The sequence below is a fragment of the Egretta garzetta genome, unplaced genomic scaffold (assembly GCF_000687185.1).
Source record: "Egretta garzetta isolate BGI_Z169 unplaced genomic scaffold, ASM68718v1 scaffold313, whole genome shotgun sequence".
NCBI lineage: Eukaryota > Metazoa > Chordata > Aves > Pelecaniformes > Ardeidae > Egretta > Egretta garzetta.
Genome location: NW_009259063.1, coordinates 2,532,695 through 2,555,412, shown reverse-complemented (window position 1 = coordinate 2,555,412; position 22,718 = coordinate 2,532,695). Strand labels below are relative to the sequence as shown.

Here is a 22,718-nt window from a genome sequence, read left to right as displayed (position 1 = left end):
AAGTTCATGGAGGACTATCTCCTGTGGGATGGACTCTGTGCTGGAGCAGGAAGAGTGTGAGGAGTGGCAGAGACAGCCTGTGATGAGCTGACTGCAACCCCCTTTCCCCATCCACATGTGCCACTGACGGGAAGGACACAGAGAAATCAGGAGTGAAGTTGAGCCTGGGAAGGAGGGAGGGGTGGGGTGAAGGTGTTTTAAGGTTTGTTTTTGTTTTTTCATTACCCTGCTCTGATTTGATTGGTAATAAATTAAACTGATTTCCCCAAGGTAAGTCTGTTTTGCCCATGATGGTAATTGGTGAGTGATCTCTTCCTGTCCTTATCTCAACCCACGAGCCTTTCATTGTCTTTTCTCTCCCCTGTCCAGCTGAGGAGGGGAGTGATAGAGTGGCTTGGTGGGCACCTGACATCCAGCCAAGGTCAGCCCACCACAAGAATACGGACAATACGTGAGAATTTCTGGCAGGCTAAAAGGTCTGAATCTCCTTCAAGCTTGAGGAACAGCTGTTAATGGGGAACACATCGTGTAGTCTGCTTGTTCTCCTGTTGCAGGCTTGAAAGTGGAGAAAGGAGCAAACCATGCATATGAGCTGGTCACTTTGTAGCCCAAGGCTTCCTCTTACTGATCATTTTGCAGTTAGGTAAATGCAGGCCTACTAATGTTAGATATATATGCACGCATATAATTCCTTTTAATACATGTAGTCCTGATAGTTCTTTCAGTTTTTCTATTTTATATCTAGCATAGAGCTACATTTCTGAAGCTTGAGTGCATTTGTGGGAATATGTGGTTTCTTTCCTTTATTATGAGAAGCCATTTACAGGTGAAGAGGGGGTGACAAAGCTGAAACAAGAGTGGAAAGAGAAGTGGGTTGAGACTTGGTGAGGAGACAGGAGCAAATAGTCTTTGCTGTTGTAAAAAGTAGAGAACTACTACTTTGAGCTGTCAGTATTTGAAAACAGGAAGGATGGAGAGCTGGAAGGTACTAAAATTACCCTGTTTAAGAGCAAAGTAATTCAAAATCAAGCAAGTTGCTGCGCTTTGGGAAACAAAAGTTACATTTGAAATTTCTTAAAATCAAAGCTTTTCATTCTGGTTTTGAAACCAGCTTAGAGTGCTGTTAAATCAAGCACTCTGCCTCTCTTCCCCCTGAGATAGCAAAAAGCAGACCCACAAATAAGATGCTATAGCTGCATGGCCCGGTGTCTATTCTGTTTTAATGAATTTTGTCTAGCATGGTTTGGTGTTTTTGTATTAGCTTCTCTTTGATTTACTCTTTTTACAACAACCACGCTTCAACTCTTTTGAAATCTGTTGTTAATGACTTTTAAAAAAAAAATATTGGCAACCATGCATAAAAAGTTCAGTTACTTCAGTAATATGCATTGTTTCCTTCCCCTTTTGCCACAGAGTTGTTCTGTGAGCCTCTAGAGTAAGGGAAGTTCTTCCTTTTATTCTCTTCATTCAGCACCTTAAACAGGGTGGTTTTGATCAGTGCTCGAGCAGTAAATATTCAGCAAGTTCTAATACTTCAAATACAGAGAAGTTGCTGTTCATGGTGTCTTCTGCTGCCTCAGGTCCTATGTAGAACAGCTGCTGGTATCACAACTGTAACGTGAAGCATGGTAGGACAGAAAGGATGAATCAAAAAGCTGCCTTTAAAACTATCTTGGGTCAGCTAGAGAATAGTAAGACTCAGAGCAATACTTCATTTTAGATTAAGGGAGAATAAATCACTGATTTTATTTAAATTTCTCCTAATCTAGGAAGAATATAGTTGATAAAAGCCTGTAAAGCTTTGGGCTGGGTGATAACTAAAAACATTCAGTTATTTTCCAAATGTTTCGTAACCTCTCTGGTCAGTTTATCTTACACTCCTGTCTTAGCTGCAGAAGAATATAGCTGTCCTTCATTAAAGGGGAGAGGAAAATTGAAATGTTTGAAGTTTTCGAAGTTATATTTTGAATTTTATTTCCTATGGAAGCAAATCTTTGGAAGAGTAAGCTTCCTCACAAAAAAAAAGGTAGGAAAACTAGTCACTTAGAAATGAACATAGAACATTTCTGTCACTGTGAAGCATGACAGTGTCAGGTTTTCAACTTCATAGTCTTATTCAGGACGCAAAAAGGAGGGAAGCAGTTTACCCTACAATTATATTGTGCAGTCTTCCAGGGAGAAGATGATTTTTTTTCTCCTAGCCATTCCTTCAATTTGCCTCCCTAAGCTCTTTTCCTAAGGGAGGAATATTTGCATGAGTGTGTGTATATGGTGCTCTTGTCTTTGTTTTAGCTTTGAAGCGACCCTCTGTCTGTGCTGTGGAGCTCAGTTTCACGGTGTGTGACTTCTCAAAGCACAGCACTGCCTGGGGCTTTAGCGGTTCCCTAAAGCTCTGTAGCATGGGGCTCTGTGTCACCTTCTGACTGATCTTGTTTTCTGTCAAAGAGAATTAAAATTGTCTGTGGCTTCTACTGAAGCTTTGGCCTCTGTTTTGAACGTTCACTATTAAAATGTCATTATTGTAACCTTCAGCAAGGCATTTACCTCAATTTCTTTACAAACCTTGCAACAACAGTTTTGTGCTTAATTCTACTCTAATTTGTTTGCAAGGATGGTTATTTGCATCTTTGAGTTCAGTTTCCTTTCTTGCTTTTCAGTGCGTTCAACGTATGCTTTTTTAATCAGTCCATTTACCACAGTGTAGGGAGGCTACAAGAAGCCCACCATACTTTAAAAATACAATACTGATAATAAAAAAGTCATGATTCATAATAAGACTTTTGTACAGCATAGTAGCTTGGAGAAATGGAGCTTGAATCTTTGTTGCTTACAGAGTCTTCAGATACTTTTTTTCTGAAAGCTTTGGATACTTCAAGTACGAACCTATAAGTTTTTGCAAAAAGTTTTTTGCAAGGTAAGTGTAAGAAAAGAGGCTCGTCATGTGCATGTATAATTTCCTACAGACTGTAAAAACGAAGAGAGAAGTTTTAAACATCTCCTTTTTCTTTTGGCTTTAGGAAAGATTTTGGAAGATTAACAATTTGTTTAAAGAACAGCCTGCTCAAATAACATTGTTTTTATCTGCTATACAAGCATGCATTTCATCTTCATCTTGGTGGTCCAAATCTAGAAACAGATTGACTTTCTCCCTGTATTAATATCTGATAGTAAATAAGTACTCTTAAGTTGCATCCTATGCTAATGTTTGTAAACTTACAAGTTACCTTATTATGTAAAAATAATTCCTTACTGATGCTTGAGAAATGAAAAATGTCCGTTCTTAAACTGTGATTAGATATTTTATGTAGGAAAGAAGGAGGACGGACAGTGTAGCTTCCCTGGATGTCTCAGATCACATATAAAGGAAAGAAAATCTAAGCCTAAATTAATAATGGAGAAGGAAGTAGAATTTTCATACTTTTCCTTACAAAGGCTTTCAGAAAATATGAATCGCACTACTAAACCTTCTATGAACCTACTGTTTTAAGAGACAATTTTCTCTAACATAGTCTTGACATTTTTACAGGCCTTTGGTAGTCTCAAGTCCTTCGTTTTTGTGGGTAAGTATATGGTATGTTTGGATCAGAACATTAACATCCATTTGTGGTAGTTCTTCACATTTAGTCACTATATCAACCCATAAGAATTTAACAGCTACATAGTGATATTTCCTATGACAGCAGATGTTTTTGGACCTTTGCAGATCATGAGCCAAGTTGAGGGACAACAGAAGAATCTTGTACAAGCCATTGAAGCTCTCCCAAGTTCTGGGCCCCTTTCTGCCTTGGATCAGGACTTGCTGCTTTTAAAAGCTACCTCTGCTGCCACCCTGAGCTGCCTTGGAGAATGCCTGACTCTGTTACAGCAAAGCATGCATCAAGTGGGCCAGCATCATAACAGGACACTGTCATCAGGTGAGCACAACCTCTGTTGGGTATTATTTTGTGTGCCTTAGGGTTTTTTATTATGAGACTGAAGCAGGCAAAATTAACCATTCATCAGAGAGGCAAGTTAGTGTGAGCAGCTTGTAAGCTTTTACAGCCTCAACTATCAGGATTTTGTTCTTTGCCTAAAAAGAGATGCAAAATCTATTGAAATCAGAAGAGAGGAGGAAAAGAGGTTGTCCTAAGTCTTCTCAGGGGAATCAGATTCTGAAGACAGCAAGACAAAAAAAAAAAGGGGGGGGTGCATGGAGAACGGGTTGATAAGCCTATATTCTTAGTGACAGTACAGAACCTCTTTGATTGTTTTGTTTTGCCTTTTTTTTGTTCTGTTTTTGAGATTGAAATCACAATACAGATTTGTTTGATAAAAATACATGTAATATTACACAATGCTACAATGAAAATTGTATTTCTAGTTTCCTACATGGAAGAATGCTACTGAGGCAGGCTTATTCCAATCTGTGGTTTTCTTTAAATCTGAAAAGTGTTTTCCATGCAGCTATTTAAAAAAAAAAATCTGTGACAAATTTTTATGAACCTAGAATGTCAAACAGTGTGATTCTGCATTGAGCTCTGCAGGCATGAACCTCACAGTCCCCATGGAGCTCATGTTTTTCAGTTCACCCAGTTCTACATCTCTGTCCATAGTGTTGGAAGTTAGACCTTTAGCTTTCTGAAAGGGTGGTCAGAGTTTTTCCACACACAAACTGCACTGCCTAGTCTAAGAGCAGGAGCAGGGCTTTATGTAAGAGGTAGCACCGGAACTCTGGTTATGGGGTGGCTTTTTATGTTTTCTTCAGGTGCTTCAACAACACCCCCACACCTGTCCTTACAGTAGGTTTACTACAGGGCAGGATATGCCCTCAGGGCTGCTGAGACAGCTAGGTAGGAAGCGCTCTGAAGAATTCCCATTGTGGCGAGAACAGAAATGTGAGAGGGTCAGCTGAAACGTAGACCTAAAAAGGGTTCTTGGGTAAAAAGCAGTGTAAAGACTTTGACACCTATACTATGGTATATCCTGACTTTCCCACATCCAGATTCTGATATATTTCATAAAGGAACATAAACAAACAAAAAATGTTCTTATTTTATGTATTCTGGTTTTCTTGTAGAAAATGTAAAAAACCCTTGCACTTATCTAAATAGTAATGATAAAATGCATTTAATTGAATTCTTTGTTACAATTTCATTTCAAAAGATAATGGTTTTGAACAAAGATGAAAAGTATCCTTCAAAGAAAAGTCACTTTCTAGTTTCTAAGTCCCTGAAGGTTGTTTTTCATGTCCATGTGATCTAAGTGAACTGTCAGAGATAGATGACTTGATTTGTACATGTCCTTGAATCTGTATCCAAATAATCTTCTCTTAAAGCAGTGTCTGTATTTTGACTTGATACTGATTTTTCAGGATCTGTGCACAAGAACAGAGAAAAGCAAGCACAACATTAGTAATTGCTGAAAGGAAACCCCATATTTTTTGGAAAGAAGTGGAAAGCCACAACTATAAAATGCACTTAATAAAATTTAATAAGTGTTTCTGTTTGTTCCTCTTAAGACTTTGAACTTGTACAAGAATGCAGGAATCAAACTTATGTAGCACTGGTTCATACCAGCATCTTTGGTGTAACTGTGAGAACCTGAATGTAAAGAGTTAATTCTTCAGTGTGTATGTGTGCTTATTCTTTGGTATTTAATTAAAAAAACAAACAAACAAACAAACATCTAAAAGCTGCTGAAATACTTAGTTTCTTCTCCCTGACTGAAAAAGTCTGTGAAACCATTTTTTTCCTTTTTTTTTCCCCAGGCCTTCTTATGCAACACAATTGCTTGAAAGAACCTGGCCTAGAAGTCTTGATTACTGATTTTCCTACACGCTTAATCTTGTCCAGGCGTACTTTGACAGACTTAACATTTCTGCTGAGTCGGTAGAGTTTCAGAGTTATCAAAGCTTCATAAACTCATACCTAATCAGGCTAATGCCTTTAAGTAATGCTCTAGCAAACTCTAATTCTGAGAGATGATGGACTTCATTTACATTCTGCGTCCTCCAGCTGAATTTTTTTAATTTCATACTCAGAAGGTGCAACCAATAGATGACCTTTACTGTCACCTGTTGATACTGTCAGGTGAAAATGACTCTTGTTAGTTTAATAGCCTCTGATAGGAAGTCTCAAATGCCTTTCCCATGAGGTCTGATGGCCCCATGCAACTCACTGCCAAATGTTTCCATCCTAGTGCTGTCTCTTTACCTGCTGCACAGTGTACAAGATGGTAGTGGGCATTGTGGAGCAGGATCCACAGAATTTTGTAAAGAGAGACAAGATAGGAATTTGATAACTTATTTTCTTGCTTCTAGCCTACGATTCACGAAAGCAGTCCAGTCCAGCAAAGCAGCACAGCCCTGCTCATGTGGAGTGTGAAAAATAATGTCTTAGCTTTGGTGATTTGAACTTACCATTGAGTTTACCATCCTTCAGCATCAAAAGCCCTCACTATTATGCCATAAAGAGAGAGAACTGCCTGAAAAGTAGATATATATCTACTTTCCCTGCCTTCTCTGTAGCTTTGCTCTGCCTGTGTCCTTGAAGTCTTTATGGCTGATTACACAAGGATTGCTGATTACTTCTCTGAGCACCGTAGCCCTTGCAATCTTACTGCTTCTAAAGCAAGGACTTAAAGGAGCTGAGAGTTTCTGACCTAGTACTTACGGAATGCACTCATGAAGATTATAATTAAATAGTAGCTATTTTAAAGAGATTTACAGGTCTTTATTGTTTTAAACAAAAAAAAGTTTCCTTTTGATGTCAATATTTTTATTGCTTTCTTTTCCAGTAACATGAGTAGAAAGAAAGCAGCTTGGCATTCAGTTTAGTGGAATCTTATCCAGAATCTAGGATTGCGTAGGTCTTGACTTTAAATATTATTATAGCATCCTTTGTCATGGAATAGTTTAAGGATTATATTTTTCGTCCTCACTTTCATGTTCTCATGAGTTTTCAGTCTTAGACTTCAAGCCTACAGGCAGATATGAAGATTAAACTGATGTCTTCAATCTTGTCTTAAAGGGTAGTTAATACATGTTTTGGTTCCACTCTGAAGCTTCAAGGAATGGTTTTTGAGATAATCTTTTGTGTTAGTGCTCAGTCTTGGGATGTACATCAACAAGAACAGTCATGAAGCAAAATCCTGTCTGTGTGTCTACTTTTGAGTCAAAATAATGTCAAATAATGTTAAATTTCTAGCTGCCATTATTAAAGGTATGTGCATTGATCACTGGCTAAATTCTTTGCAATTTTTTTCTTTCATTGAAAAATATGCTGGAGAAGAATATTATTAGCTGAATGTGTTGGTTACATACAGTGTGAGTTGAGGATGAGGAATTGCATCTATACAAGCTTCTTTGGGTTCGGGAATTTTGCTCTTTTTGTAGGAGGGAGAAAAATGTCAAGGCCTTATTTTCTTAACTGGCCAAGAATGTCAGCACTTCGGTGCATGTAAAGTATTTGTTAATCAGCATTAAGTGCCTTGTGACAAGCTTGAGTTCATTTAGCATGCAGACAGGAAACAGGTGCCTTTTAAAATAAAAATGTGGAGAAGAAACTTTTGTCTTCACTTCAAACTTTAAAACTTTTAGTGTTATTTTTTCTGCCTGTGAAGCCTTTGGCAGAAGAGTATCTCTAGAGCCTATTGACTGCTATGGTTAACATCCTTCCCTCCCAAACTGTGAACAGAGCAAACTTGAATGTTTGTTTTAAAGTAGCTTTACCAGCTTATGTTGTGTTCTAAGTCTGTTTTTTTTTTTTTAATTTGAGTGTTTTGGCAGACAGAATCCTGGCTTGTAGTAGCAGCCTGCACAGATAAATCCATTCTTCTAGTCTGTGTTTCACATTAGCCATTCATCTACTGAATAAAGCATCTCCCTGATAGGAATTCACTCTTACATTTTTCTGTTTCTCACTTGCCCACTTTTCTAAAATGTAAAATAGAATGTTTCTTTGTTCTGGGGATTTTTTAAAAACAAAACCCAAACCCTTCCTCACTATGGATTTTCTGAAGTTCATTTGAATGTGCAGATGCTGCTTATTGTGGCTCCCATGGCAGCAAATGGATTGAAGAGGATTCTGGAGTTTGGGGGAGAATGTACTTGAACTTTATTTCAGCAGATTCTCTGTTGTCTCCTATTTGGAGAAAATAAATGGACAGGAAAGACAAAATCTAGATGCTTTCAATTTGGTGACAACTAGGGATTCTCCTGCAGCTGAGATGGCAGGAGGAAAGAAAAATGAGCAAGGTCCTCCTCGTTCTTGCTTAATCCGTCCCCACTCCCTTACCACCCAAATGCTTGTGGGCAAGGAACGGTGAAGAAAGAAGACAGGGGAGAATGTATTCTTTGTTACTGGTGTAATTTACTCAATCTGGCATGGTCGGTCAGCTCTCCCTTAAATGCATCATTGCTAGACTTGCTTCTGTCCAGAATAACCAAAACAGGTTGCTGTTGTATCTAAATGCTAATACATTTTTCCTTATATGTTCTTCTTTCTTTGGAGAGAACGTTATTTTCTAGTCCCCACACAGCATTAGCAAATACAGTGTTGTCTTTCTAATCTGAAAAGCAGATGTGCAGCTGCCACTTGCTGTTGCTGGTTCAGCCTGTGGTAGGATGGAGCAGAGAGGCAAAACTCTCACATCCATCCCTGGGGCAGGAGTCCAGATCTAATCTTGGTGTCTCCTTGAGGCCTCCTGTTGCATTGTTAAGAGGGTACTTGTTACAGTATAGTTACAGTATATTGTAAGAATTTTGTCAATAGATGTTAGCTTATGACTGTGCCAGGGAAAAACATAAGGTGGTTATTTTTTAGTCTATAAACCAAGACCAGAGGACTTAAAAATCGAAAGGTTTTTGTTGCAGAATTGAGGTAGGTGTTAAGCATCTTTCATGCATTAATTATCATGCAAAAATGTAGTTTTGAAGGTACATCAGGGACCTAGAAAATCAGAACCAACAAAAGAAAATTACCAACATTGCTTAACTCAAAAATCTCCTGTAAACCACCTCTTTGGGGAGAATTTCCCTCCCTGCTGTGTGCACCTGTGAAAGGGGAACACGTTTCTCCTGAGGGCATTTGTGTGGGATACAGTCTGTTGTGCCATCTGAAATAGATGGGGTTTTGTGAACTGTACTTCCCTTATGTAGAAGCGTTATCCTGTGCCTTGGTGGATTTGTCTGCTGCGTGTTCATCACAGTGGAAATCGGTGTTGAGGGGAAGTGTGAAAGAAGCTAATTTTTTGGTATTTTCTTTAAGAACTCTCATTTTATGTGTATGTATGCACTGAACTTCCAGAGGAATCAGGCTTGGGTTTTCATTCCTGGAACTACAGAACAAATGCTGTGCAGGTAGAAGAGATCTGGCTGATTTTAATAGTTGTATATTTGCTATTTATATTTTTGCATAGTTTACCGCAGAAACAGATGTTTTGTTTTAATTAGTGTAGCACTTTGCATAGTCTTAAAGCAAATAGTAAAGTAGCTGCGAATGCGTTTATATAATTTGTGACTGCCTTTCTGGAGAATTTCTTTAGAATTATGAAATGTATCAAAATAAGAATTGAATTTACCTTCCTGTCAGCTGTCTTTGGCTATGACTGAGAACAGAGCAAAAATCTGGCTTCAAAACAGTGACAGCAGTTTCTTCCTATTCTTATCCAACTCTGAAGATAAACTTTCTCATAATATGTTTAGTTGTGTATCTTTTTTTTCTTCTTGAAGTCTTTAAAAGAACAGGAAATGAACTAGTGATTGAAAACTTTGAGCGCCATAAAGTGGCAAAGATGGCAACTCCATTAGAGTGGATCAGGTTATTTACAGATGGCAGCTTAGTCTGCGGAGAATAAATTCCAATAAAATAATTTGATCTGATATGGGACAGTGAGCAACTACCTGTACTATTTTGTGGTAAGAGTAATCTCTAATAGTGCAAATGAGAACATTTTGGATATACAACTAATAATATGAGTGAAGTAGGAGCTATGTTGTTGTGTCCTTCCATGTTCTGAATAGAGATTGTATTCTGACCTCAGTTGATTTGAAGATTATTTTTTATGAGTTCTCTCTTCATACTTCGTTTTTCCCTGAAAAGTGGGCTGCTATACTAGGTATATGGCAACTCCCTTGGGATGATATGAGAATGCTGACATCTCAGAGTAAGATTTATAGATTAAAGATCATCAAAGGTTCCCTGACAGCACTTTGAAACTAGGCATGGAATTTTTGCAACATGTTCAGAGAGCTGACTTTCTATTTATTTAGGTTTCTGTGGTGTATGACTAATATCTTTTACTGCATATGTCTCTTCTGCAAAGTAGTCAAGTTCCAGGCAGACAGAATTTAACATATGCAGAGGTGTTATGCTTTATCCTTTGGATCTTAACTCTTGGCATCCTATTGGTGTTGGCTAGGTCATAATGTGATGCTAAGATCTGTTTAAAAATTGATTAAGCTGACAAGATTTGTTGTTTTGTGAGGGTAGCATTGCCCTTGGGACAGGTAGAAAAACACATTCGCATTGTTCTACCAGTTTCTATTTCTGCAAGAGAGTCTCTAAAATGTGTGGAGAAAGATGAAGTCAATAGTCTTTTTACGGTATGTTTGTACTGAAGAGGAAAGCTAGGAGAGTGTGTTTAAAAATATGTAAGTGATGGTGAAGTAAATGTTCACACTTAAAAATTTCCCCTGAAGCTAGGTATTTATTCAAGTGGGAGCTTTTTCTTGTGCTTATTTACAGAAATTAGATTTTTAAAAAAGATAATAAAAAATCTCAGTGAAGGCCAAATAAATTGTGTGTGCAGAGAGAAAATGGATAGCCCAAGGAAATGATCGGATGACTTATTTTCAAAGATCGGCATAAAGAGAAGTCAGTTCAATTTTTTTTCTTTTTTTTTTTAGTCTCTCTGTAATAGGAAAATAGCAGCAATAATCCGATATTCATCTGTTTGACAGGGAGAAACAGAAAAATAGATTGAGATTTGTTATTGCGAAATAACAAAGAGCAAGAAGCATAGGCACGCTCCATAAAACTCCTTGTGGCTATTCAAAAGTGAAACAAGTTTTTTTTAACTTCTTGCCTTTTTTTTATTCTTTGAAGTCTGTACTAATTAACATCAAAAGGAGTAAACATTTTTTAAACAGTGTACAGATATGTGAATTCCCTCCGAGGAACCAACATTTTTATTTGAAATTTTCCAATTTATTTTTATTGTTCATGCTGATGGTATGCTTCCTTCCTCCCATGAAGCAAGAGTTCCATTTTGGATCTGCCAAAACTATCTTCAGATCATCCTCTGTGTCAGAGCATGTTTTGAGGGATCTGGGGTTATCCTTTGTTCCTAGCAGCAAATTGCTCAAGACCTGAGGAGCAAGCAAAAAGATACTATGACTACAATCACTGTGCTCTTCATTCCTTGCCATGTATACCAGCGTTGTGTGTTGATTTAACTCCATCTTTGGAATGAGGGCAGATGTTAGCTTCTTGATGTGTAGGACCAATGTGTAGAGCCAATCCAAGAAAATTACCTTTTTTTTGATACTTGCATTTTCTCTCACATGGTTCACATAGCTTGACCAGGACTTATAACATCTACTAGCATAGTCATCAAAGTCATTGAAACCCAAAAAGCTCTACAGTATGTGGCCTGACAGCAGAGCCACAGAGGTGTTCTTCCTTTGACAATGGGAAATTTGAGTCATTGTGTGAAATATACATTTAAAAAAGGCTGGATTTTTTCCCTGTTGCTTACTCGGATCTTTGAAAATAATTTTATACTTAACTATTTGCTTGTGCTTTCTTCAGCAAAAGATGGTGCCACAACATCACACTAAGCAAGTACACCTGAAGTTTTGTCATGCCATCATAACTTAGTGCCATTTTAGATGAGAGGAATGTTCTATAATTATTTTATCTTTGGAATTTGGTAAGAGGTCAGCTATAGGATTTGCCACCCAGTTTTTAATAATCTAAGTGTTAATATAGTAGTACACAGCATTACATCACCAGATGCCACCCAGTTTTTAATAATCTAAGTGTTAATATACTACTATAATACTACTAGTACACAGCATTACATCACCAGATCAAACCATTTACTTTAATTAGGAGGCAATCTCTGGTAACCCCTAGTGATATGGAGAGGAGAAATTGCATGTTTTTTTATGTACTTTGTGTTGATTTGGGTCATCTTAAGAAGTTGTCAGTGATGAGAGAAGGAGATCCTCCCTGTGGCACTAATTGTATTTTCATATACAAATTATGGTAATGACTGAAGAGATGCTGGATTTTCTTATCTGTGTATCTGCATTTTATAGTAGCATGTAATTAATAGCTGAAATTTAAGCCCTACGCTGAGGGCTGCTGATTTGAATGTTGATACTGTGTTTTAGATCAGTAAGGGAGGAACAACTGTGCAGTCGCCTTAGCTGATCATTCTTTCTGTCTTGGCATCCCTGAATACTGGCCCATCCTGGAAATCAGCCCCCTTCCTCCCTCTCCACCCCCCTCCGAAATAATGGTTGTTCTGATGTCTAGTTCTGTTTGATTCATATTTAATATGCATCTTTCTAATGAGACCTCTTCTAAACTGTGGTCTTGGGACCAGTAAAACATTTTAGCACTTAATCTAGAAAGAACTTTTAATAGTGCAGACAAAAATAAAATACAGCTGCCAAGCTTAAATTTCTGATTTCAGGCAGAAGAAATGGATGGAGGGCTTACTTGGATAACTTCATAACTATGGAAATAGTGGATAGAGAATACTTGCTTAATTACCGAGGTGTGCCAGGTTGTATAATCTTTATGTATAATTCTGTCTGGTGGTAGGAGTAACATTTTAAAATCTTCCTTCATTGACTTTTTAAAAAAAATATTTATCACAGATAAATTGGCATAGAAGACGCTAGAGTGCTTTTGTTGCTAAAGTAAAATTGTGCATGGAAGCAGAGAAGAGATAGCAGTTAATTTATATTAGTAGAATGATGAGATGAATGGAAGAATCTGTAATCTGTCTCTTGTAAATTGACACTCATTTTCTGCTTCAGAAGGTATCCTGGGATGGCCTGGGCCCAAGTCACACTCTACAGAGCAACTGAAAAATGGTGCCCTCAGCTCCTTATCATCTGCTAGTGCCAACATTACATGGGCAATAGTACCATCTGCAGCCCAGGATGGACAGGCACTACAACCAAACACAGAGGTAAGCATGCTAGGTCTCTACAAGCCATTTCTGTTGTATCTGAGACTTGACATTGGTTAGATGCAAAACATGTACGATGGTGGATGCTTTTATTAATTACTTATTGTACTTTTTTCTTTATAGTATCCTCTTTGTTTGAAAATGCAAAATTTCATGCAAAAGTGCACTCTAAAAACTAGAAAAATAATGCTGTGTGCTCTTGCTTCTCTGAGGACAGTGGACTATGACAAGCGTACAGTCTCTTCTCTAGTCATAAAAGCCATTAACAGACTGTCAGTATGCATTTCTATCTTCTGGTGACAGAAAAAGCTGGTTTTTATGCTGGTTTGAGATAGACAGGAGATACTAGGACTACAGTATTTGCTTGTTACTTGTTCTTCCATGTTGCTGTTTGCTCTTGGGTGTCTCTTCAGTATAGCTGGCTATTCTTTGAGTTGAAAAAACGATATTGTTTTCTGATCCCTTTTCCTGTTAAGTGATTATTGGCAGAACTTGTCCACATCATCCTGCACCAGTCTGTTGATTTGTGCTTTTGTGGCATTTACTTGGTAAAGGGCAGTTCTGAAGCACCGACTCTTTGAGGAGGCTCACAGCTGCGTATCATGCATCTCATGCACTGAAAGTCTCTCACCATGCCAAACTTCTCCAGCTTCTACTGTCTGCTTCGGTTACCAGTGCTGCCCACCAGGAAAACACTTCACTCTGAGACCCCACAGATGGTAGGGCGCCTGGAGCACATCAGACCTGGAGAACTGGGAAGAAGTTTTTGAGAGAGCTGAAGAAACCTTTTTCTACTGTGGAATGCTCTTTGACAATTGGAATGGCTTAAATTAAATTATATCTCCTTTAACAAAATGTGTAATGGCTGGGGACATCAATAAAGCTCTTTGGTTTTCCAGTTCTTTTGTAGTATCTTGAATTGAATATAGTTCAAGAAATCCAAGGATAAACCAGCTTTTCTTTCTTTTTTTTTTTTTTTAATATTTCTTGTTACTTTGGTCCTTTTCCAGATCTGTTCTTAGAAAGTAATTTCAAATTCTTTTACTCCTAGTGTCCATTAATCACAGTGTTTAATTACCTGTAACTGCTTTTCACTAGGAAGTTGTGAATTTCTTGTTCAGATAAGCCAACTGCAATTCTTACAGTGTGTTTTTAAGATAAGAGGCTATTTAAGAATATTGTTTTGGGAGTTACTACTTTACTCACTGACACACTGCCATTTTTCTCATTAGATTGTTTTAGATTTTTTTTTTTTTTTTTTATTCTTGACCACCTGGTAAAGCCAAATGGGATGTAGAAGCATAGGCTTTGCAGCAAGAACATAAAGAGCAGCAGCTGATTTAACTCATCTCAGGGTATAGTTTTGCAGTTGAGCTGAGCCATTTACGACTTGTTTTAAATGACAGGTTTTTTTTAAAGTCTAATCTCCTCCCATTCGCTTGCTGATGAGAGATACTGAGTTATGTATGTGGCTTGAGGTATTGTTTTGCTTGCCGAACTCATATTTTATTGAGAAGGGAGTATCCTTGAAGAGATGGATATAAACAAGGGAGCATATCAGTGTTTGTAGTACAGAATCCTCAGTGCTTTGTGGGCAATATTCCTGAAATCAGCAGCCTGCGTTTGGATGCCCTGCTGCACTAGCCCTTAAAAAGGAAGAAAAAAGGGGGGAAAACAAGAGAATAAGACTTTTAAGTTATAAAAAGCCCAGCTGAAGATGATGGTTTTGGCAGAAGCAGTCAGTGGAAGTTTGTGGATTGGTGGAGCAACAAGAAGCAGCTGGACTCGTGTGTAATTTTTGTTATGGTAGTACGGTTTATTCAGCAGAAATTTGATTTTGCCCCAAGAAAGTGGCCTGAATCAGGGTTCATTCCTGGAAGCTCTTTCCAAACCTGCATCTTCCCTTCCACTGAGTCCTCATGTGCTTCATGTTGCCTGAGATTGATAACTGTTGGCTCGCAATTTGAAGTGCTCTTTTAAAAGTAGCTGATACATTTTTCAGTTCTGATCATTTTGGTCAAGATATCAGTGCCCCATTGGAAAGCTGAAACACAAAACCTGAATTGTGGAAGAGGTGAACAGTTGTGTCTAACTTAAGTTGGGGCTTTTGTGTTTTCATATTCGTCTTCAGCTCAAGCAAGTTGTCACGCCCTGTTATAGAGGCCACACCTCTCGGCTGCTGTGATCAGATCCTTTTCTGGGAGAGGAGGTGAAGTTTTCCTGGAGTGCTGCAGCTTCTGCCCAGCTGTCCAAGCTGAGCGAAGTGCCCAACAGGAAGCTGCAGCTTCTCGTTGGTGTGACTAGAGAAAGGAGGGTGAGAGAACAGGCTTTGACAAAGAGAAAAATCTTTTGAGCAATATAACTGTTACCCTGCTAAGGATGCTATCTGAGCCAGGTGGTCACCCCGGAGATGATGTCTGACACACCCCCAAAATTATCAAAGGTGTTTGATTTAACACACTTCTAGCAATTCGGTGTGCAGAATTTAAGCATATTTTAAAATATATTCTGGCCTGTTGTGTGTCCAAGGCAGGAGCCAAGGTTTGGCGCTGAGTAGCCAGTTTATTTTCAAAGGTATAAAAGCACTGACTGGACTAATTATTTGGTATGTGTAATTAAATATAAAAGCAGCTGCAAGCCATCACACTCCACTTGTTTCGTGGTCCAGATACATTGTTGTTAATAACTGTGGTCATTGTTTGACAAATTTTTGACATTGAAGACCTTGATTTCTTTTTTTATTTATCTGGTAGCTTCTTTTAAATGTAGAAGGAAAGAGGAATCCAGAAGCGTCATTCAAATGAAGCTTATTTCTCTTAATGATTTTCTTTTTAAAAAAAACCCAAACTAGGCACTGGATGACCCTAATTTCTGAAGAAGTTGGTAGTGTATTAATGGGGCTCAGCTTTCAAAATATACGTGCCAAAAGAAGTGAGCCTTGCTTTCACAGAAGAGAAGAGAGTGCTGGTTCCGCTGTCAGTACTATTAAATTTAATTCCAGTTTCTTCCTTGGGCCTAGATTTTTATTTAAAAAAAAATGCGTACTTTTTATGATATAACCTCTACCTCTTAGTCAGAATCTGTACCCCAAAGGAATGGGAGAGAGCTTTTTGGCTAATGCTCAGCATAATATAGTAGATGTACTGACCAAACAAAGTGTGAATTGACCTGTAGTCTGAAATAGAAAAAGCCATTAAATTACTACCCTTGAGGAACAACCGACTCAGCTGCTTATTATTATAGAATGTTACTTATAAGGAAAAGATAATTTTAGGTACGTGGATCAGCAGTGATTTAAAAAGAAAACAGAGATGTTTGTTACTTTGGAGGGGGATGACTGCTGAGGAATCTTTCCCATATAGTAGGCTACCAGTGGCAGCAGTTTCCTGGCAACATGGCCAAGTGGCTGAATGTGTTTAGTGATAGCTGTGTTAATTCTCAGCACAGCATGTAGACACTTTGCATTAAGCAACATCATTAACAAACCCATGACTTGTTCTCTGCCGTGTTTTTTATACGTTTATGAAGAAGCGTGGATCTTTATGATTCTCCTCTGGAATAACAAGGTTCATCTGATGCAATTTGCTTTGAATACTTAAGCATTCTTGAGGGATATAGTAAGTTCTGGAGTTGAGTTTTGATGCTGTAGATAACTAAACTAAAACCTTTCTTTTTGGTCTGTCGCACTGTCAAGGTTTCAGGAGTGCAGAGTTTCTCCCCTGGTGAAATAATGTAGCAGCTGAAGATTCTTCTCTTTAGATAATGTGTTGGTATTTACTTGCTTTTGTTATGTAGGGTGTTTCTTGCTTCCAAATGCAGGGATGTAATTTGAGATATTGCTTCAACAAGTTCAGAAAATACATGATTTTGTGGCAGAGATTATTTTCTTGTGTATTCCTTGACTATTCTGGCATGTCCTTTCTTGATGTTGCTGTTTCATCTTCCCAGATGAGTTTTCTTTTAGGGTTGTGATAGAGGACAGTGTGAAGTTAAAGCCTGTTATCTTCACTGAAGGAAGTAACCCCTGACAGTAAAATGCTGGATCAAGCACCTTTTACTTTTATTTTTCATATTACTTTTTTTTATTTTGGAATAAACCTCTTAAGTTTTGGTTGCTTCCCTTTTTGGATTTTTTTTTTTGTCTGTCCAGCTGAAACATCAGGTGGAAGCAGGGTTAAGGGCTCAACTGAACAGAACTATTCTCTATTTTATGTGAGTTGATGTGAAATACTTTTGCGCATCCCCTAGTGAACAACTTCAGACTTTTTGGTGTAAGCTGTATTATAATTTCAAGGTATTGTTTAGGGTTTCTCCCTTAAAGCAGAACAGGACAAATCTGGTCTGGAATGTGCCAGACTACACTCTTCAGAGCTGTGACATGAACTTGGTCTGTGCCCAGTCTGCAGTAAATGGAACCCTGCTTCCTTCATTTAAAGGTTTATAATTTTGAAATTCCTTTCAAGAAATACTGAAATTGATTAGTTTTGAAATACTGTGTCTCATAGTAAATCAAATTGTAATATACTTGGTGTATAAGTAGAATAAAGGTGTGAATCACTTCCATGTGTGAGCTACTGTTCCAGTGCAACTAATTGTCATTTTGGGTGTGAGAATTCCCCTTCTGAGCTGACAAAATGTAACTGCAAGCCAAATGCTTCCCTGGCAGCCAAATACAAATGGGAAACAGGCTGTTCTTATGCGGGACCTGAGAGAGAAGGAATAATTTTCTTTTCATCTAACAGTTTAGTTAAGAATTCTTACAAAAATCATGCTGTAGCTACATTTGCAATTTAGCTCTCTTCACGTGATTTTTATGCCTTAAAATGCCATGCCAGCTGATTCCAGTGGATCTGGTATCTATGCAGTCTTTCCTGTCCTTAACTTTCCCTTGCTTGTGTGCATGAGAAACTGTACACATGCTCCATATTGAAGTGTCTTTTTAACAGGATTGAAGTTTTAGCTCTGTAGGATTGAGGCTTTAGCTCTGATTATCTAACTGCTAAACCAGGTTTTAATTGTGATAGTGATTGCAAGGGCAGTCAAGTCCAGGTTATTAAAGATATTTCGGTCCCCTGGATGATCTGAACCTTGATGTTTTCAACTATAGGAAGGAACTGCGCTATTTAGAGGAGGTACTGAATTGTTTAGTTCTTAATTTTAAAAGATGATATGGTTTTGTCCAATCTCTTCAAGTGACAGTCGCTTTCAAGCTGAAGTTGTTTTCTATCTGTAGGTTAGTATACATCCTAATACGATGATACTTCATCCTTTCCAGAGGATGTAATAGCCTTTAGAGCTATTACAGAATGCATTAGAGATGCTAAGAAATAATTTTAGGAAGTGCAGCTGCAATTTTAGAAACTAAGCTAGATACAAGAAATGATTTCTAATTCAGTATTACTTTTTCTTTATATATCTGTGTCTCAGCAGAATTGCCCAGGACTGTGGATTGTTTCCTAGTGTAAATTGTTCCGAGTGTTTCCTAGTTCCTTTTGTACTTGACATAAATCTGTGTAATTGATGTTGGGAGATCAGCTTAGCCATGAACATACAGTGCTAGCCACAAGTGCAGTAATGGAAAAAGAACAGATCAGGGTGAGAAAGTAACATTTGCAGTATTACAGAGAGTTCCTTTTCACTGTTTAGTACAGACAGGATTTCTGAATGTGCTCTGCTTTTTGCCTTCTGCATGATTAAGTACTTTTTGGGCCGAAGAGAACAGTAAACGGCCTGAAATGACTTGGATAGATAAATTAAACTCTAGACAAAGATGGTACCTTTTAATCCATTCGCTAGCAGACCATCTAAAAAATGAAATCTGAGATAATCAATTGAAGGTATATTTAAGGATAATCAAGGGAAGGTATATTTAAGGATTAAATGTACCATTACACTAAAAGTAGAATTAAATGACCCTAAGCCTGCTACAGCAGCACTGACAATGACTAAAAGATAAGCTAGCTAATTTTGATTTTATTGTTTTGCTAGTTGTCTGGGATAGTTACTGTGTCAGCAAACAATCTCTACTAAAACTGTTTATGCAAATAATTAATAAAAATTTAGCTCCAGCTAAAGCCATTGCATTTTGTTGAGTCACTCCCACCTCCAAAATGCATGTATTCCAGCTGCTATCTATATAATATCTTTGAATCTATATAATATTTTTGAGAGTAATAGTCTACTTAAAAATATGAAGTTTTAATACAAAATTTGCATCTAATTTGAAGACACACAAGGCTCTGATTCATGTGGCATTCCATAATTACTAGTGAAATTCAGTGAAAAATAATCATTGGAATCAGATTCCCTTGCAGTGAGGCTTAAAAATTGAGTTAAAATGAATCAATTGGTTACTCTGTTCATTATAAAACCTGTGCCCTCTGCAAAATGAACTCTGAAGTCAATGTTAATTTTATTTCAGGATTGTGGGCTAATTGATTTGTTGTGTGCCAATTGATGTGCTTTCGGCTTTATTTCTTAGTATGTTTATATGTGTGGGTTTGGCAATACTGCCCATTAGTAAGCTTACCCATTTCATTAAGACTGTCAGTGACTTAGCTAGACTTTAGCAAGTTGGGCTGAACTCTTCTACAATGTGTATTTGTCTCAGATTGGAATTGGTTTATCTTTCTTAGTGAAGCATTGTCCAAACTGGCTTCAACTGTTCCATCTGGTCTTGCTAGAAAAAAAAATACGGTATTCTGCTTGTGGTGATGAATTCTTGTGATTCTTTATTTGAAAAGCCCTGAATGTGGAAACAGCTGGCATGAAAGTATTTAATTATAAAACTTCTTAGAGGAGGAGTTGGAAGGAGAAGATGAAAGAGGTGGGACTCTTCTACGTATTATAGTGTAGAGAAGCCGCACAGTCTCCTTCAGTCTGAGATGGACCAAGCGATTCATCAGGCTGAGAACAAATCTTAAAGCTTTTCAAGTAGAGAGTTCCACTGGCCTCGAAAAGTTAGCTGTATAAAAGATGACAATCTTCTAGGCTCAGTTTGTTTCACATATACAGTGAATGTTCTCCTGGTATGATTTATAATGATTTATTTTTCTTTTGAAAGTCTTGAGCCTTTTTTTTTTTTCTTTTTTTTTTTCTTTTGACTCGTGTGTACGTGTCAGCAATGAGAATGTATATAGTGGATGGGACAAGAAATTGCAGGAAGAGTCAGGATGGGTTAATAAGCATGTTGCCTTGAGGAAGGATTGTTAATACTACTTGTATTAACATGTATTTACCATTTCTCTCCTCTTACAAAGATGCTGGCATGTGATATTGCATACAAGAAATAGCACTGCGAGAACTGGATTTACATATAGATTAGTATTGCAAGACCAGATGATTGTAAAGGATAAATCTGTAGTTGTCCATCTTTTTGTGCCCTCTTTGCATATATGTGAATGGTGTATTATTGACTAATGTGGTAGCATTTTTCTGCCATAAATTTGCTTAGCTAGCATACAAAGCAACATAGAAAAGAATTACAGTTGGCTGAATGACTTCAGTTCTGTTACTTCCTAACTTTTCAGTTACTGGGCTTTGCAAGCAGAATCGTTATGGAATCACAGAGTACTCCAGCTTGGAAGGGACGTCCGGAGGCCCTGCAGCTCAACACTTAAAAGCAGAGCTAATCAGGTTGGCTTGCTCAGGGTCCTGTCCAGTCAAGTCTTGAATACCTCCAACAGTGGAGGTCCCAAACTGTGCACAAACAGTTGCAGTTTCTCTAGGGATTTTATCAATGGGAGCAAAGGTTGTTTTGAGTATGATGCCTTTCCTTATCAGCGTGCTGTACTGTCTGGTGGGTGACTAAAATCACCTGCTGGGTCCCTGACCAAAAAGTGTTTGCCCTTCCCTTCCCTGTGGGAGTATGAGGCAAGTTGCTTCTAGTTCTTCATGTTTCTCCCTAAGGATCATTCTAAAGTGGATTCCTTTTAATAACGGGGTTGTCTAGAGAGTATAGCCTTCTGCCATGCTTTCCTCCATGTTAGTCTCCCTCACCGACCTGCAGCTCAGTGCAGTCTTTTGTCTTTAGCTCCCCCAAAGTTGTAAGCATGTGACTTTCAGACCCCTCATGATCTCTGAAGTCCTGCCTGGCCAGTGATGGGAATCTGTCCTGCTCCAAGCTGTGGTTTGTAAGCTTGTAAATTCTGAGTAACTTATTTTGGGTAGTGTCAGATGCTGTATTTACAGCCATCTTGCTTCCAAAAAATTTGATTCTCAAAACAAAACAGAGTATCTTTCAGGAAATTGTTCTTCACTAATATCTGTATTGCATTAGGAATAGGTTTTGTTAAAATTGTTTACGATGTGATACTGTATTTCTTCTTGTTTTAGGTTACCATAAAATCTACTGTTGTGATTTATGCTAGCCTTCAAGGTTTTTTGCTTCCATTTAGGACGAGTCCATGGGGCTTTTCTCTGCACATTTTTTTGTAGTCTCATGTTGCTGTTCCTTTCTGATGATACCAGTGATGAAAAATATTTATTTCCAGTTCCTACTGAATTTATGCAATACTGCAAAGTCCTCTTGTGTTTTAGGATTCAGATTAAACAGTGCTGTACTTCAGTAGCCTTCATTTCATCAAAGATGCTTACAAGATGTGTGGACTGTAATTTTTCCTGTGGAGTCTGTGGTTGGGAATTAGCTGATTTTCAGCTGATTTTCAGAACCGACTACCTTAGGTTTATGAAAATTGAAATTTTCAAGAGGAACTGTCTTATGAGAAGATATGAACATATAGGGAACAAGTTGTCCACCAAACATTATTTGGTGTGTAACAGGATTACAATGCTGTATGTAATCCGAATGAGGATCTCTGAAAGGATGTTAAGGCACTGATTGATTCTTTATTCTTAAACATGATCACTTTCATGGTTAGTTTCTGATATTTTTTTCTGAAGGCTTACACGGGCTATACAGCAACATAAACATAGATACCCTTCGTTTCATGTTACATGCATTTTTTCCTATTCTTTAAACAATAAACCAACCCTTTTTCTTCCTAGACCTCTTATGTTATCTGGTCCTCATGGCTGCTATATTGTTGTTTCCCCCTGAATATGGTCACAGGTCAGGGTTAAACACATCTGCAGTAGGAAAAGCAAGCTTTCTGAGCTTGTTCTTTAAGAATGAAAAGACTTCTGTTCCCAGAGATACTACTGCAAAACATTAACAAAAAAGCATTAGTAAAGCTCTCAAAATAGTGAATATCTGGATAATGTGCTTGCCTCTGGTTGTCTGGTGTATTGGTTTTGTTGGCAACAAAAAAGACTGCAGACCTAGTTGTCACCTAAGATAAAGGTTTTGAGATTATTTTGCCTGCATCATCTGTATGTCAGCCCGTCTATATTTACGAAGTACTAGTTATCACGATGCATGTCTACTTTGTGTGCTTGCTTTGCAGTGAAGGAAGGATCTTCTAGAGAGCTAGGTATTACTTGGTTCAGTAGATGACTCTGCTATTACGTGTTTTACCCAATTAATCTTGTGTGACAGAGAGGTTGCTCACATTGCCACACTTTGATCCTTGCAC

General features: G+C 37.9%; 1 protein-coding gene across 1 annotated transcript in view; it reads left to right on the top strand.

Moving 5' to 3' along the window:
* Positions 1-22,718, top strand: part of OSBPL10 (oxysterol binding protein like 10) — a 121,232-nt gene that overhangs the window by 67,691 nt on the left and 30,823 nt on the right. Inside the window, exons 6-7 of the mRNA XM_009635158.2 lie at positions 3,704-3,914; positions 13,031-13,185. Of these exons, the coding sequence (XP_009633453.1) occupies positions 3,704-3,914; positions 13,031-13,185 (366 nt within the window). The remainder of the gene's footprint in view (positions 1-3,703; positions 3,915-13,030; positions 13,186-22,718) is intronic.